The following is a 17644-nucleotide window of genomic DNA, read 5'->3' as shown; positions in this document are numbered from 1 at the left end:
GCTGCGTGCGCTCGCCTCCACAATTTGTTTTGTTTTTAACTCGTTCTTAACCCTGGACGTACATTGAAAATACACGCAACCCTAACTCAAAATGCCAGACATTTGAGGCATTTAAGAAACCCCGTCCGGACAGCCCCGCAAAAGAGGACATGTCCGGGGAAAAGAGGACGTATGGTCAGTCTAACATAAGAAGAAGAAGCCGAAGCCGGTTTGAGTGACGTCAAACAAGCATGTGCGTGAGATCACAGTAGCAAACAATTTGTGACAAGTTCGCTCTCAAAATGGCAGGTAAACAAAGCACAGCAAAACGAAAATATGAAGAAGAACACAGGACATTTTTAACAGAGTAGGAGAGTTTATATTTTTTTGTTGAACGTAATGGCAAGCCATTCTGCCTTATATGTCAGGCGTCATTAGCGCATTTCAAAGCTTCAAATCTTCAGCGTCACAAGAAATGCCAGAAGTCCCACTAAGTAACATGCAGAGTAACAGAAAAAATATTACATTTTTGTTTGTGGACTTGGTTGAACGGAGAGTTTGTGTGTGTGAGACAGTGCACAGAATGTTAATTGTTGAAAATAACTGGCCTGTGGTCTTAGTACTGTAGGAGTCATGTTGGTGTGTGACATTTACAATATATCTGGCTGAGCAGAGGTGTGTGTGTGTGTGTGTGTGTGTGTGTGTGTGTGTGTGTGTGTGTGTGAGGAAGGGATGGGGGTTCATGTGTGCCCATGTGTAGGATGTGTCTCTTTGCAGTAAAACAGTAAAAAAAAGTGTCTCTTAGTCTCTGACTGGTTGGCCACCCCTGACGTAGAAGCTAGCTTATCTCTTTCTGTAGCTGGCTTTACGGCTAATGCCGCAGCACGCCAATCTGTTACTGCGCTAGAAAAAGAGTTCCTCCGTGTTCGCTCTTACGATAACAATGTTGCTGCAGCCTGGTTATTATACAGGTTACAGAACGTACATGAAGTATTGTTGACGGTTTTGTAGAATTGATTGATCCCATTAGCTGCATTGCTAGGCACCTAGAACGAGCTGATTTTTAAATGTTAGACTGCAAAAAAAACAACCAAAAAACTTGTGTCTTCTTGTCTTTTATAAGGATTGTGAACAATGGGAAACATTCCCAAAAAAGTGCAGTTCCCCTTTAAGCAGCACTCAGAACCAACTTAGCCAAACTTCGTCTAGGTAATGTTACTGTTACATCTGGGTCGTTTCCCCAAGATGCAGAAGGACATCAGGAAGCAGTGTGCAGGTAAGAAAGTGAAGAAAATAATAAATATAAACTTACATGAAAATAAATACCAAACGTAAACGTCGCGTGAAGCGGATACGACTGCCAGCCAGAGTGTAGCGCAAGGCAGGAATAAATAGCTTTCTGATTAGTAATCAGTAGCAAGTGAGCATCCCGACCACTAATCAAAGGCAAGTGCAGTAAATCAGAACCCATGGTAACTATGAAAACAAACAAGGATGCTGAAACAGAAATAAACAACAACTAAGGAAATGCAAAACGAAACATAACATGGGCAACGGATCATGAAAGTGCCCGCCCCTTAAGAGACGGATTTCAGACGTTCCAAACTGAAACAAGTCTTTAGTCACAGGAGGATGAAGGAAGGACATGGTGGCGGGTCGCCAATCCAAGTGTCCCCCGAAGCCACCGGGGACGAGTCAGATGGTGGCGGCAAGTCGAACGCCGCCGCAGCTGGCGAGGCGGGCGTCCATGCACTGGTCACATCTTGGGCCGACAAGAAGGCGGACGGGAGCGGCCCCAGAACCTCAGCAGTTTTACGCCCAAGTGCTGGGTGTCACTGCTGATAGAGCTGCGGGCATCCATGAATTGGCCACATACGTAGCTGACGAGAATGCAGGCTGTAAGTGCCTGACTGATGTTCTTGCACCAGGCAAGCAGATCGCTGGGCTGAAGGTTGAGCTGACTGCAGAGCCAGAGATGAGGCAGGAGGCGGCTTTGGACCCGTTTGAGACGAGGCAGGAAGCGGCTTCAGACCAGCTTGAGACGAGGCAGGGAGAGGTGTCAGACACGCTTGAGACGAGGCAGGAAGCGGCGTCAGACCCGCTTGAGAGACGAGGCAGGAAGCGGCGTTGGACTCAATTGAGACGAGGCTGGAGCTGACTACAGAGCTGCAGACAAGGCTGGAGCTGACTGCAGAGCTGGAGACAAGGCTGGAGCTGACTGCAGAGCTGGAGGCAAGGTTGGAACTGACTGCAGAGCTGGAGGCGACGTTGGAGCTGACTGCACAGCTGGAGGCGGCAGCCAGGCTGGGCGCAGCGCTGTAGGCGGCAGCCGGGGTGAGCGAAGTGCTGAAGGCGGCAGCCTCCCTGGACATAGGACAGGCAACAGAGGCTTTTCAGCCTGGCACGACGCTAGACTGGCGGCGAAGGCTGCGCAGGAGGTGTAGACTTGGATGGGGTCAAGACTGGGGGCGGTGGACATGCAAGAGGTGGAAGCTTGGCTTGAGTGGACGACAAAGCTGGAACAGGCGTGGCTGCTAAACAAAGCTGATCCTCCAACTATAGCATAATCAGCACCTTCTGAGACCACTCGTCCATCCATTCAGCGCTGCACTCCTCCGGAGAGTCCTTTGCTGTTTGAGGAGTTGATGGCGCCCCTGCTGGTGAAGAGACAGGCAGCACCCTTGCAGGAGGACGCGCTGATGCTGGAGAGAGATGTGCGTCCCTAGGTGCACAGCTGCTACTCCTACGTGCTGATGACACGGGTAGCTATGGCAAAGCTTATCAAGGCGACTAGCAAAGAAGGGAGCAAGAAACTAGTAAATATAAACTTACATGAAAATAAATACCAAATGTAAGTTCAGGGGGCGGAACTGGAATGTGGGGAGGCATAGACTGGTTTGCTGCCAGAGTGTGGCACGAGACAGGATAAATAGCTCTCTGATTAGTGACTGGGAGCAGGTGAGCATCCTGAACATTAATCAGAGGCAAGTGCAGAAAATCAACACTCATGGTAACGGTGAAAACGAACGAGAGTAAGACTAGGGAAATACCAAACTAAACATAACATGACCCGGGCAACGGATCACAACAGTTACAATTGTCCATGCCAACAATGCAAGTATGTCTCTTAAAAAAATGCTAAGAAGTCAAGTACTGTAATTTTTCTAGTAGTAGCTAGCTTGATGCTAATTTACATTTGCTGTGTCATATACATGCATTGAGTAGCATTTACAATTTTACATGGCAATTTCAACACCTCCAAATTCCATCCATCCATCCATTTTCTACCGCTTAATCCCTTCGGGGTCGCGGGGGGCGCTGGAGCCTATCTCAGCTACAATCGGGCGGAAGGCGGGGTACACCCTGGGCAAGTCGCCACCTCATCACAGGGCCAACACAGATAGACAGACAACTTTCACACTCACATTCACACACTAGGGCCAATTTAGTGTTGCCAATCAACCTATCCCCAGGTGCATGTTTTTGGAGGTGGGAGGAAGCCGGAGTACCCGGAGGGAACCCACGCAGTCACGGGGAGAACATGCAAACTCCACACAGAAATTTGGCAATCAAAATTAAACTACAACTAAAACACACGTAACAATCGAACAGCAAATGTGTAATAAGTACAATAATTACAGTACAACATAAGACTATAGGCACATTCAGCTACATGACAAAGGCTACTTTCTAGCTAGGCAACACACTGTAAAGCCTTACGGGGGTTGGGCGTGTCCATAGGTTGGATGGGAGAATATGGATATCAGAAACGAGTGTAAAAAACTATTAAGCGCAAAATCAGACTATGAATATATAAAATCCTACACCCCTAAAAACTAAAAAGTACCCACTGTTCATCACTAGCTATCGAATTGTTTGCATTTTGTTATTCAAACACACACCAACAACAAACTAACAAATATTTTCTTTTTAGCTAAGGAAGGAGAAGCACTGGATCGGTATAAAACACCTTCGCACTTACTGCTTCGCCTCTCATTACATCTTCACTCTAATGGCCAAAGGTTACAAATTTGACAGAGACACATGGAGAAACATTCACTTCATTAATAAGGTAAGTTGGACGAGTGGAAAAAGATCCTGACTTTTATGTCAAACAGTGTTGAGTGTGTGACCACCCATTGTGGCCCATTAAACATGACATAATCATCTGCTTTCAAAGAGCTGAAAGGCAGCCTATGTTTGGCTCCAGGATGCCCTGAAGATATGGAGCATTATTTACAATGAGGCTCCCTCAAATGAAGGAGATTCCTCATGTGTGACACAAGTCGGGGGGGAAAAAAGCAACAATTTCACATTCCGGGTGCCTTTTTTGATGTTCTTCAGCAGCTGGCAGTGCTCCCTAAAGACAAGCCCACCAACAAGGGACTCGGTGTACTGTGTGTGCTGATAATTTTTTAGCACGCCTTCGGGTGTCTCCGGGTCTTTTTGACTGAGATTCCAAACACACTTGGATTCTTTGCAGGAATCGTAATGGGAGGGTTTTCCCTCCCAATACTAATTAAAGTAATACATTGTATGAATGTGTATATTTATACATATATATATATATATATATATATATATATATATATATATATATATATATATATATATATATATATTTATATATATATATATATATATATGTGTGTGTAAGTGTGTATATATATATATATATATATATATATATATATATATATATATATATATATATATATATATATATATATATATATATATATGTGTGTGTAAGTGTGTATATATATATATATATATATATACGTTTGTATATATACTGTATATACTGTACATACACATATTTATATATACATACACATATATTTACATTCATTAATGTACATACATGTACCGTATATGCATATATATATATATATATATATATATATATATATATATATATATATATATATACTTGTATATACATATATATATATATTATTATCCGCAGATTCTGTTTTATTGGCCAATTATGTGAAACTGTCCGCGGTTATGTGAACGCGGAAATCATTTGCCTTGCTTTTTTGTTGAGTTTAGTGATTATTTATGGCACACTGGCGTTGTGTCAAATGAAAAATAGCAACCATGGTGAGATCCCAAACTTCTTGTATTCTTTTTTTCTTGATCCTCATCTGTTTCACCGTCACACGCTCCGGAATTTGCATTAATCGTTTTTTTTTTCATTTTTATATTTCATAACCGTGAGAAGCCATGATCCAAATCGAAATTAAAATTGAAAAAATTGTTCAGGCCTACCCTGCATTATAAAAAAGTGGTTACATTTTAACTTTTATGCTTATATTTCATTGACTAAATATGCGTTGGAATGCATTCAGCTTTTGTTCAGAATCAGCTACTTTCGTGACAGCTGGTTCTTTTAATTAATTTGGAGCATAGAGTGGGTCGTTCTACTGCTGCCAAACTGGACAGTCATTGGATAAATTCTCGGCTTAGCAAATGAGAAGTGGGCTCAGCCTCGGCTGGCCTGGAGGCTGGGCTTCCGCATTATGATTTGATGATCCGTCAAAGACTGAATTAATTTTTGATTGACAGCAAAATGAGCGAGTCAGAGGTCTTAAAATATAAACCACTGACAGAGCATTTTTCAACTTTCATTCCATTGTTTCGAGTCGATATAGAGAATTTTACAATCCCGTTCTTTGTAAAAGCATCGTTATTTCTTTTATCTGTTATTGGAGACTGTACTTGTATTTAAAAAGTAGCATTAGCTTCCCCTACTTGAAAAACCAGCAGCCACCACTTGTATTTGGCCTGTGTTACACTAATAACTAATAATAATAACTGGGATTTATATAGCGCTTTTCTAAGTACCCAAAGTCGCTTTACATGTGGAACCCATCATTCATTCACACCTGGTGGTGGTAAGCTACTTTCATAGCCACAGCTGCCCTGGGGTAGACTGACAGAAGCGTGGCTGCAATTTGCGCCAACGGCCCCTCCGACCACCACCTATCATTCATCATTCAGTTCACCGGTGTGAGTGGCACCGGGGGCAAAGGGTGAAGTGTCCCGCCCAAGGACACAACGGCAGCAATTTTTGGATGGTAAGAGGCGGGGAGCGAACCTGCAACCCTCAGGTTTCTGGCACGGTTGCTCTACCCACTACGCCATGCCGCCCCACTAAGCAGCAACAATGAAAAATACCGTATTTCCTTGAATTGCCGCCGGGTATATATTATCCGCATGCCTCGTTTTACCGCCGGGTCGAACTCATTTCGCAAAATAATTAGCGCATGCTTAGAATTACTGCTGGGTCAAACTTATTTAGCAAAATAATTAGCGCATGTCTCGTTTTACCGCCGGGTCAAACTCGTTTCGCAGAATAATTAGCATATGCCTCGTTTTACCGCCGGGTCAAACTCGTCACGTCACGAGTGACACTTCACCTTTCAAGGCATCATTTTCCAAAATGGAGGAGGCTAATTTCAATCATTTAAAATCGCATAAAGGGAAGTAGATAAAGAGTTATTCAGTAGGATTTAAGGTCCAAGCTATTGAATATACTAAAAAGAACAGTAAAAATGTTTTATCAATATAGCTGCGTGTGTCAAATATGAGTCATTAAATGACTCCCGCCTCATGGTTGTAGAGGGCGCCAGTGATCCCAGGAATCATTCTTGCAACTACTCGGCTGCAGAAGAAGTGACAACAACAGTTTTCTAAACTGGACTTTCAATCGAAGCAGGAGGTAATAATTAAAGGAAGATCTCCATCGAGACAGAGAGACTTTTAAAACTGAAGAAAGATAAGGAAGACTTCTATAAACAAGTTAGCGATGCTTTTGTTTAGAAGGAGCGGCGCATGGACTTCATTTATAAGTAAAGATAAGACCATAATAACGTTTTTTTTTTAATTAAATATGCTTTTCATGATGGTATCCTTACATCACACTCAAATTTATAAGCGCAGGCCTAAATTTACCGCATGCCTTTGGTAAGCGCCGGAGTGAGAAGAGGTTTTAAATTTATAAGCGCAGGCCTAAATTTACCGCATGCCTTTGGTAAGCCCCAGAGTGAGAAGAGGTTTTAAATTAATTACCGCCCCGGCGCTAATTCAAGGAAATACGGTAGAACACATTGTTATAAGAAAAACATATGTAAGTACTAATTACTAATAACACAAACTTGTTTTAAATGTACACACAATATTGTTTAGTCTTTTTAAAAGAAAATATATGCATTATCTCTCAAATTTGACGATGATGTCACATTGACAACGCCCCTTGTCATACCGCCACCGCCACAAGTATATTGACAAGCTGGGAGAAACTATGAATGGGGTTGGAATTTTCTGACTCATCTCTGAGTCGTAACAGTGCAAGACAGACAAAGTGGTGCCTTAATTATAGGCTACTTAAAAAGGTAATATCATGTGATATCTTATCTGTTTTCCAGGTGAAGAACACCAGCGTAGGTTGGAGTTTGGGATACATGCTGAGCAGCTCCAATATGATACCATCAGAGATGGAAGAAGTCCCCCCGTTGACTAACCCCGTCTTTGCCGGTCTTGTCTTTTTATTTTCAGCTCTAACCATTGTTACTGTCATCTTCATTTTCATTATCCTTATTCGCATGTGCTACTGAGCACGTCTTTTTGTATGCGTGTGTCCCGTTTTAAGAGCCTTGTTTACAGCTAATGTGCTTGCATTGTCTCAAAATATTTTACAAGTGGGTTCAGGAAGTTGAATTAATATTATGAAAGTATGACAAAATTAATTAAAAGAGTAACATGAAGCTGTAAACGTCTAGCTTTTGGCACATGGGTCTCAAACTTGCGACCCATATTTTGTGGCCCTCGACTTCACTTAATAGTTTAGTGCAGTGGTTCTCAAATATTTTTTAATGAGTACCACCTCAGAAAACACTTGGTTCTGCAAGTACCACCATAATGAGCAACATTAAAATACAGTAGTGTAGTAGGCCCAAGTATTCCTTAAAACCAAGGCAAAGGCTTAATTTACCAAGTACCGTAAATTTCGGACTATAAGGCACCAATTTTTCCTGCGCTTTTCCCCCTCCGGCTTATAAAATGGAGCAGCTAATTTATGGATTTTTTTTTCCGCTGACAGCCTTTATGAAAAAAGTAGATTAAAGAAAGTGAAAATACACTGAATAGGTGTGTTATTGGTGCCATTTTATGGACTAGTTCGCTCACTGCAGGTACTGGAGTGATGCATTGCCCTTCTGTTTAGATTACTGCTTTCAACCGGAAGTACAATTGCAGTTCAGTCCGCTACCCGTCAATAACGTTTCTACTCATATGGATTCTTCATTTATCATTCAAAGCAACGTTTGTAAGTTTTACAGTGTAACTAAAACAATTCTTACTTAATTAACCGTTTTATTTGTGATGTCTATAGTGTTTTCATGCATATTTGTGCGTGCCATTTTTATGTAATGAAGTTGTTAGCATTAGCTAGTATGCTAAAAAATTTACAAGAGTCTGTGTTAGAACTATTAACTTACAATGGCATTCTTTTTGTATCGTTTCAGTTTCATGAATTCACCAAAACGTCACCGTGGACTTATTGAGTCTGTTTAGCTGATTGGAGAGCTAGCTTCCGCAGCTAATGGGTCCGTGAAAATGACTTTTGTTTTTGTTACTGCCATGTTAATGACACCGTTTGGAAACAATTAAGTTATATAGAGAAAACATTTACAAAGTCTTTCTGTGTAAAAAAAAAAGTAATTTCACAACATATATGCAGCTTATAGTCTGGTGTGGCTATTATATGGAAAGTATTTTTTCTTCTAAAATTTAGTGGGTGCGGCTTATATACCAGTGCGCTCCATAGTCTGGAAAATACAGAATATGCAATATTTTTGACAAGGTAGCATTAAATATAGGAAAATAAAACTATACCACTTAAATAATGAATAAAAAATCAGGCGTACCACTCAACGTGCATGTACCAAAGTTAGAGAATCACTAGTTTAGTGTAATCGCGGTCCACACACCCTGGATGGCGAATAGTTGAATATAACATGGCAATCTTGAATTGCACTAGATCGAGGTCTTTACAATTACAAGGGGTTTGCAGAGGTACTGCAGGGGTATTGCAGGCATTTTAATAAATGCCTGCAATATATACAAACATTTAAATGTATTTAAATACACATTAACATTGATCCAACACACTTTAGTGTAGTTTAGAAGTGGCAGTGACACGGCCACACTCTTCAATGCAAATTGCTGGTTTAAAATAAAAACATGGATACATAATTATATCATTATATTCATGTTAGCAATTATGATAGCCAAGAATTAGAGCTTTAGTTGCAAGCAAGCTATTAGAGGCACTGTACTGTAATAATTGTATATATGCGTGTTGCACAGTATCAATTGTATACGTGGTCCCCGTTCCATCTCACCGTAACTTTGGGGATCCTTGGCCTGGAGAACGTTGAAGATCCCTGCACTACACACTAACTTTACAACAAAAATTACAGCACAACAAACACACTGGACAACACAATGAGCAACTTGCGTTAAGTAAGCTGAAGTATTAACCAATTTAGTCACGTATTTAAAACGTGATTCTAAAGTGAATACACTATGCTCACCCATGCTCTACTTCCAGTGGCCCTCAGTTAAATTGAGTTTGAGACACCTGTGTTAGCATAAACATAATATGTTAAAGGGAGGACTAACAATGAAAGAATCATATTCTGTTAGTCATTTGTAATTACTTCATAGATATAGCCCAAAAAATTAGGAAGACCATCGTAGAGTATGAGGACCACTGATTGTAGGCAGGCTCTATCTAGTGGTACTTTTAGGAATGCCAGAAACAGAAAAATAAAAGTAATAACTGTGCAAAAACAAATGTATTAGCCAAATATGTGTTGAAAGTGAATTCAAACTAAATGTCTCTCTGCGGGAATTGTCTACAATACTCCACAAGTTGCAGTCACCTGCAAGTATAAGCCACATAATCAAAGCTACTGTAAACCGCATATGTAGCACAACGGTGGTATTTGCAAAGCAAACTTTATTTTTTTTTTTAGATTATGCTTTGTGTAAACCTTTAAGAAATCATTGCCAGAGGAAGCTTGCACATAACTAAGTACAACATATTTCTGTGAGGACACATAGCTCTTTTTATAATAACAATAATAATAATTGATTAGATTTATGTAGCGCTTTACAGACAGAACTGAGAACCCATCATTCATTAAGCGATGTCTCTTACCTGCTGACCGTTTCCCGTGTAGCTTTCTTTAGTGACGTGTCTAACAAAAAAAAAAATGAAACAACTTAATTTGTTTGTACCTATGTTTTAAGAATAAAAAGACACAAACACAAATGATCAACCATCGCCCCAGTACAGGATTGTAGAAACATTTTCCTAAGTAATTTAACACTTGCATACATTTTGTACATTAAAGATGCTAAAAAAAACATCCAATGTAGGTCAAAGTGTGTTAATAAGCTAGCTAAACAAAACATGAAAAACATTGTGTAATATTTAAAAATCATGAATAATAAAACATTTTTACAACATGTTGAGGGCCAATAAAAACATGCTCCAAAAAGACCCCCTTTTTATTCAATAGACTTATTTTATGTTTTTCATGGCAAAAAGTGCTAAAGTTCTTTACTCGTCTTATTGTTTTTGAAACACATGGTAGTGCACGTCCCCTAAAAAATGTTTTACTTACGCTAACAAAGCTAAACACCTAAATGTAGCACATACCCAATACAGTTTCTTAAAAAAAATGTTTTATGAATGATAGCTTATTTGACTATTATTTACAAATTTAGGAAGCTTGTACATAACTTAAATGCAATGCGTGTTCTTGTCGTTTGGTTTAATTTTTGTACATCAAGACTGAAACTTTAATTTTACTGTAGTTTTGACTATGATCATTTACAACACTGGATTTGGAGGCATTATTGTAGTGTCTTCTTTTTATTAATTGTGCGAGGTGTTGTAATTAACAGAAGATGTTTTTTTTTTTTTTTTTAAATCTCAGGGACACAATAACAATTAATTCAACATTTTACTTCCAAAAAGTCCTGACACCCTCCTGTTTTCTCTCCACTAATATATACAGTATGCACTTCAATTGCACTAACTGCATATGCAAAACAATATCACTTGTTGTGTGTTAACTAATTGGAAAACACTGATTCTTAAAACTCAGTTGAGATAGTGTGTAAGCTAAACATACATGTTAGATGAAGCTCATGTATGCTATTTGTGTAAAAATAGAACAGTTGTGTAGTCTCTGTATTGGGCATTAGACAACCTTTTCCCCCTACCAAAAACTTGGCCTGCTGCACAATTACCTATTGTAATTTCAAAAGCAATGAAATGACACTCAAGTAGGATTTGCAATATTATTTTATTTTTTTAAGTTGTTTTAATTGTAACGTTTTGCTGAGCAGTAGGTTGTAATTATTTTTCTCATAATGGAAGTTTTTCATGGTAATGTTTTTTTTTCTGTATTGTCCAAAGAAAACGATGATTACAAAACAACTCAATTCAAAGAGGTCATGTCTGGCAGCATGAATGAAATAATAAATGCCTTTTTTCATCACTTATGTTAGCACTGGACACAATTATGCATGATTCTAATGTGATGCATTGACTGTGTCATCTATGTTTTGATAATAACTCATAATAAATGTACCTACCAACTGTGAATGTTGTGGTTGTGAAATTACAAATCAACGACAAAGGTTACATTTAGTAGAAGACAGGAGATGATAGTAATAATTTTTGTTTTAGCAAGTGTAACTCAGACGGTTCTATCTGTTAAGAGATTACAGATTACCATATATAAATATATATATATATACACATACATATATATACATATATATATATATATCAGTACCACCTCAGAAAAAATGTGCCTCTCCAAGTATCACCATAAGTATTCATTAAAAACAAGGCAAGGGTTTTATCTAACTAGTATATTTAATATTTTTGGTCAATGTAACATTACACAGTTTGAACAGTAACACTGTGTTTAAATATAGGAAAATAAAACACTGTACTGTACATTAGATAGAGCCTGTGTGCCACGAGTGGTATGCGTACCACAGTTTGAGAATAACTGATATATATTAATGTCAATTACAAAGAGATGGAATTAATGGCTCTTTTTAGGGACGGCGTGGCGCAGTGGAAGAGTGGCCGTGCGCGACCCGAGGGTCCCTGGTTCAATCCCCACCTAGTACCAACCTCGTCATGTACGTTGTGTCCTGAGCAAGACACTTCACCCTTGCTCCTGATGGGTGCTGGTAGCGCCTTGCATGGCAGCTCCCTCCATCAGTGTGTGAATGTGTGTGTGAATGGGTAAATGTGGAAGTAGTGTCAAAGCGCTTTGAGTACCTTGAAGGTAGAAAAGCGCTATACAAGTACAACCCATTCATCATTTATTATTTATTTATCATTTTTAAAAACACTGGCTCATTATTAAAGGTCTTTATTTCAAACACTGGTAGCAGTTATAAGATAAGATGTGGATCAAAACAATTTCAATTTACACCAATATTACTCTTTATTGGTGGGTGGATCTCGGGTGAGTGGAAGGAGGAGGGGGGAGTTAATAATTTTGCAATACAGTCTACTAAAAATAAAGTAAATCGCCACACTACAAAGCAACTGACGCTTTGGTCAAAGTTGCCACAAAACACATTTTAAGATAAGCAACACTTTCCTGCCATCTGGCGGCTAAGTGGAGAGTGCACCCTCAATTCCTCACGTTCCATCTGTCAGGTAAACTGTGACGAAAAGGACCATATGAATCCCCTTCCTGCGGTAAAAAAAACAACAACTTTGAAGCACAAGAGCAATTTAACAATGAAGAAAAAATACACAAATAATTCATCTATCCATTTTCTACCGCTTGTCCCTTTCGGGGTCACGGGGGTGCTGGAGCCTATCCAAGCTACATTCGGGCGGAAGGCGGGGTACACCCTGGACAAGTCGCCACCTCATCCCACGGCCAACACAGATAGACAGACAACATTCACACTCACATTCACTCACTAGGACCAATTTAGTGCTGCCAATCAACTTATCCCCAGGTGCATGTCTTTGGAGGTGGGAGGAAGCCAGAGTACCCAGAGGTAAGAATAAAATGTAAACACAAATTATAAATGAAACTAGAATAAAAATGAGGACATGAACAAATTGTGAATACAAAATTGTACTACCCTACGTAAGTTGTGTTTACACTTAAACCACATTCACATCAAAATAATGAACCAAGAGAGTGAATCCAAATTCTGATTTGTATGTTTTCTTTGCCTCTGACTCATTTTTTTCCTTCTTAACAAGTCATGTGCAGTCACTCAGGCAAAACAGAAGTGTGGGATACTTCCCATATTATCTTTTTTGTATTTGGCTTTATTGAGTAGATTTATTTAATGTTTGGCGCAGCCGAACCGGAGCAGGAGAGGATAGAAAGAAGAAAAAAAGGAAGACAGAGGGGGATAAGACTGAGAGACAACAACAACTCAAATATTAACAACAACAAACAATAGAAAATACGATATGTACACATATAATACGTAAAGTGCCAGCAAAGAACCAGTTCGTGAAGGAGATAGTAATAACACAGAAATGACAACAAACATTATTGCTCTACATGTGGAACAATAAAAATACCAATAGAAATAACACTATTGATAATGAAAAATAATTGTTTCAAATGCAACAATACATATATGGAATGAGAACTTGAACTACAAAAGACAGCAGATACACGGAGAGAAAAAGAAGCAAATCAAATTAAACTTTATTTTTATAGCACTTTTCATGCACAGGCAAGTGGCAAGCACAGAGTGCTGTATAAAGCAAAACAAAACATACAAAAAAATAAAAACAATAATAGAAGAACAGAAGAAAACACACACATTGAAACACACACGCACATACAAACACACACATAACAGCACTATTGACAATAACAAGGCAAAAACAAAACATGGCATGGCACTGAGGATTTGAGGTAAAAAGCCACCTGTGAGGCAGGAACACTGGAGAATAACTCATATTAACATCATACATGTACATATATTTTATCACGTTTTATACTATATATATATATATATATATATATATATATATATATATATATATATATATATATATACTGTATATAGTTGACCGCATTCAACACCATCATACCGGAAATCCTCACCGCCAAATTCTCCTACCTCGCTGTGCCTCCTACCACTTGTCAGTGGATCTCCAGCTTCCTGACATACAGAAGCCAGCATGTGCGGTTGAAAGACATCACATCTGGAACAAGGTCAATCAACACTGGAGCGCCACAGGGGTGCGTCCTTTCTCCACTGTTCTTCTCCCTATACACAAATGACTTCGCCTCCAAGGATCCAGCTGTCAAACTCTTGAAATTTGCAGATGACACCAATGTCATTGGGCTCATTCAGGATGGTGACGAGTCTGCATATCGGCAGGAGGTTGAGAGGCTGGTGCTTTGGTGTAGTCAACACAACCTTGAGCTGAACACTAAAGACTTTGGAGATGACTGTAGACTTCAGGAAACACCCCTCAACAGCCCAGTGTCAACAATGAACTCTTTCAAGTTCTTGGGAATTATCATCTCCCAGGATTTGAAGTGAAAGACAAACACCAGCACCATCCTTAAAACAGCTCAGCAGAGGATGTACTTCCTTACGGAAACTCAGCAAACATGGCCTACCGCAAGAGCTGTTAGTCATATTCTACACTGCTCCAGTTGAATCCATTCTCTGCTCATCCATTACTGTCTGGTTTGGGGAAACCACAACAAAGAACAGATGCAGACCACAGCGCACAATCAGATCAGCGGAAAATATAATTGGTTCCCCCCTGGACCCCCTACAGGACTTGTACTCCAGCAGGACCAGGAAGAGGGCAAAGAACATCACCAAAGACCCCACACACCCGGCATACACTGTCTTCAAACTCCTCCCCTCTGGCAGACGACACATATCCTTACACACAAAAACTACCACACACAAGAACAGCTTCTTTCCCACTGTCATCACTCTCCTGAACAGTAGATAAGGTGATCCGATATGTTCCCAAGCACAGCCTCACTTTACTGGCACTACAGACTTATTACTTTTTTTTTTCCCACTACTCTTTCTCTATATTTTTGACACTATATATCTCTCTTATGCACATATTTGTACTTTGCACAAAATCTTGTATAATCTTACTTGTATATAATGTTGATAGGTGACTAGTATATGTTTTGCTGTAAAGTATACACCTAGAGTACTTGCTTGCCCAGAGAATGTATACTTGTCTATTTGTTGAATGTTTACAGAGCTAACAACTGACAAAGACAAATTCCTTGTATATGGCCAAATAAACCTGATTCTGATTATATATAAATATATATACATATATATATATATATATATATATAAATATATATATATATATATATATATATATATATATATATATATATATATATATATATATATATATAGCACAAAACATACGACAAAACAAATGTAAAAATTAAAATATAAATAATAAAATAATAATAAACAGATGATTAGTGAAAAGACTGATTAAAAAGGTGTGTCTTTAGAGTTTTTTAAAAAAGTTCAACGCTCTCTGCAGTCCTGAGGCTCTCTGGCAAGCTGTTTCACAGGTGGAGCCCATAGTGGCTAAATGCCGCCTCACCGTGGGTCTTCGCTCTGGTATTCCCTAAAGCTAAAAGGCCAATCCCAGAGGACCTCAGGATCCGCGAGGGTTGATACGGTAAAAGCAGGTCAGATAGATAAGAAGGTGCAAGGCCATTGAGACATTTAAAAACTAATAATAGACCTTTAAAATCGACCCTGAAGCGGACGGGGAGCAAATGCAGCAACTTTAAAACTGGTGTAATGTGTTTCCGCTCTATGGTCCTTGTCAGCACACGTGCAGCTGAGTTTTGTAATAATTGTAGACTTCTGATATTAATGTTGGGAAGGCCAGAGAGCAGGGCATTACAATTGTCTAAATGGCAGGAAACTAAAGAATGCATTAGCACCTCCGTGTTGGCCTGAGAGAGAAACGGGCGGACTATGGCTCTGTTCTTAAGATGATAAAAACCTATTTTTGTAATGTGTGGGCAAAAAGTCAGCCCGGAGTCAAAAATCATGCCCAGATTTTTTTATAGACTCTTGGTTTAAAAATCTTATAATTTTGGGAAAAGTTTCTCCCTTTGGTCTTCAGGACCTATAACTATATCCTCTGTTTTATCCTGGTTGAGCTGTAGGAAATTCACTGCCATCCATGCAGTTAAAAAGGGTAACTATTGGTCCTGTGTCATCAGGAGACAAGGCAATTTACTACTGTGTATCATCAGCGTAACTGTGGAAGCTTATGCCGTGTCTCCTAATGACGTCTCCAAGAGGTAGCATTTAAAGATGAAACACAATGGGACCAAAAACTGAGCCTTGAGGAACCCCACATCTTATCTCATGGGTTCCCGAGGAACACGCATCTATGTTTACATAAAAACATTGAGAACTGTCAGTGAGAACCAGTTAAAAACAGTACTAAAGAGGCCCACCAGGTGTCGAAGTCTCTTTCATAAAATGTGATGGTCTACTGTGTCAAAATCAGCGCTTAGATTCAGCAGAACAAACACTGTTTGTTTTTTATTATCTAAATTCCACCTGATGTCATTAAACATCTTTAAAAGTGCTGTCTCGGTACTGTGGTTCATCCTGAAACCAGACTGATGTCTTTCTAAAATTGTATTTATATTTAAAAAGTCATTTACTTGGTTAAAAAACAGTTTTTCAAAAACTTTACTTAGAAACTAAGTTGGATACAGGTCGGTAGTTACTAAAAACTTTTGGGTCCAAACTGCTCTTCTTCAGAAGGGGCCTTACCACCGCAGCTTTAAAAGAGGTAGGGAAGACCCCTGTCTAAAGAGAGCAATTCATAAAGTTAAAAGCTGTATATCAAAGAATCAATGAAATTATTTAAAAAGTGATGTAGGAATTCGATCTAAAAGGCAGGTTGTTCGGTTTACTTGGGAGAAAACTCTACCAAGAGTCCTTGCATCAACCAGCAACGACAACAGATCAGCTGTGTAAGCAGATAAAACTTGTTGGAGCCCAGATCTGATGTCTTTGATCTTGGTTTTGAACTGTTCCCACAAGGTTGGGAGCATGGAATTGTCCAAAATGTTTTGGTATCCTGGAGCATTGAAAGTTCCTTTCCCTGGAACTAAGGAGCCAAGTCAACTCCTGAAAAACAACCCCACACCATAATTCCTCCTTCACCAAATTTCACACTCGGCACAATGCAGTCCGAAATGTATCGTTCTCCTGGCAACCTCCAAACCCAGACTCGTCCATCACAAATTTCCCAACTGGATTTGTTGCACAGGTGGCATCCTATGACAGTTCCACGCTGGAAATCACTGAGCTCCTGAGAGTGGCTTATTCTTTCACAAATGTTTGTAGAAACAGTCTCCATGCCTAAGTGCTTGATTTTATACACCTGTGGCCGGGCCTAGTGATTTATTTATTTATTTACATTTATTGATTAGGACACGTGACTCTGATCATTTGGATGGGTGGCTAAATACTTACAATTGGCAAAATTCCAAAAAAGAGCATTTCCCTCTTAAAGGGGAACTGCTTGCAA

General features: G+C 39.3%; 2 protein-coding genes across 4 annotated transcripts in view; one reads left to right on the top strand and one right to left on the bottom strand.

The window, feature by feature from the left end:
* Positions 1-11635, top strand: part of entpd3 (ectonucleoside triphosphate diphosphohydrolase 3) — a 51853-nt gene extending 40218 nt beyond the window's left edge. For all 3 annotated transcript variants that reach the window (XM_061950931.1, XM_061950916.1, XM_061950924.1), the window contains 2 exons: positions 3914-4051; positions 7413-11635. In XM_061950931.1, coding sequence (XP_061806915.1) covers positions 3914-4051; positions 7413-7601 — 327 coding nt within the window. In that variant the 3' untranslated portion in view covers positions 7602-11635. The remainder of the gene's footprint in view (positions 1-3913; positions 4052-7412) is intronic.
* Positions 11636-12491: 856 nt separating this feature from the next.
* The window catches only part of LOC133597907 (RNA-binding motif, single-stranded-interacting protein 3-like), a 379536-nt gene continuing 374383 nt past the window's right edge, over positions 12492-17644 (bottom strand). The window contains exon 15 of the transcript XR_009814684.1: positions 12492-12785. The gene's annotated coding sequence lies outside the window, so the exon portion shown is untranslated. The remainder of the gene's footprint in view (positions 12786-17644) is intronic.

Source organism: Nerophis lumbriciformis, linkage group LG04 (genome assembly GCF_033978685.3).
Source record: "Nerophis lumbriciformis linkage group LG04, RoL_Nlum_v2.1, whole genome shotgun sequence".
Lineage (NCBI taxonomy): Eukaryota > Metazoa > Chordata > Actinopteri > Syngnathiformes > Syngnathidae > Nerophis > Nerophis lumbriciformis.
This window is presented reverse-complemented; position numbering and strand designations above follow the sequence as displayed.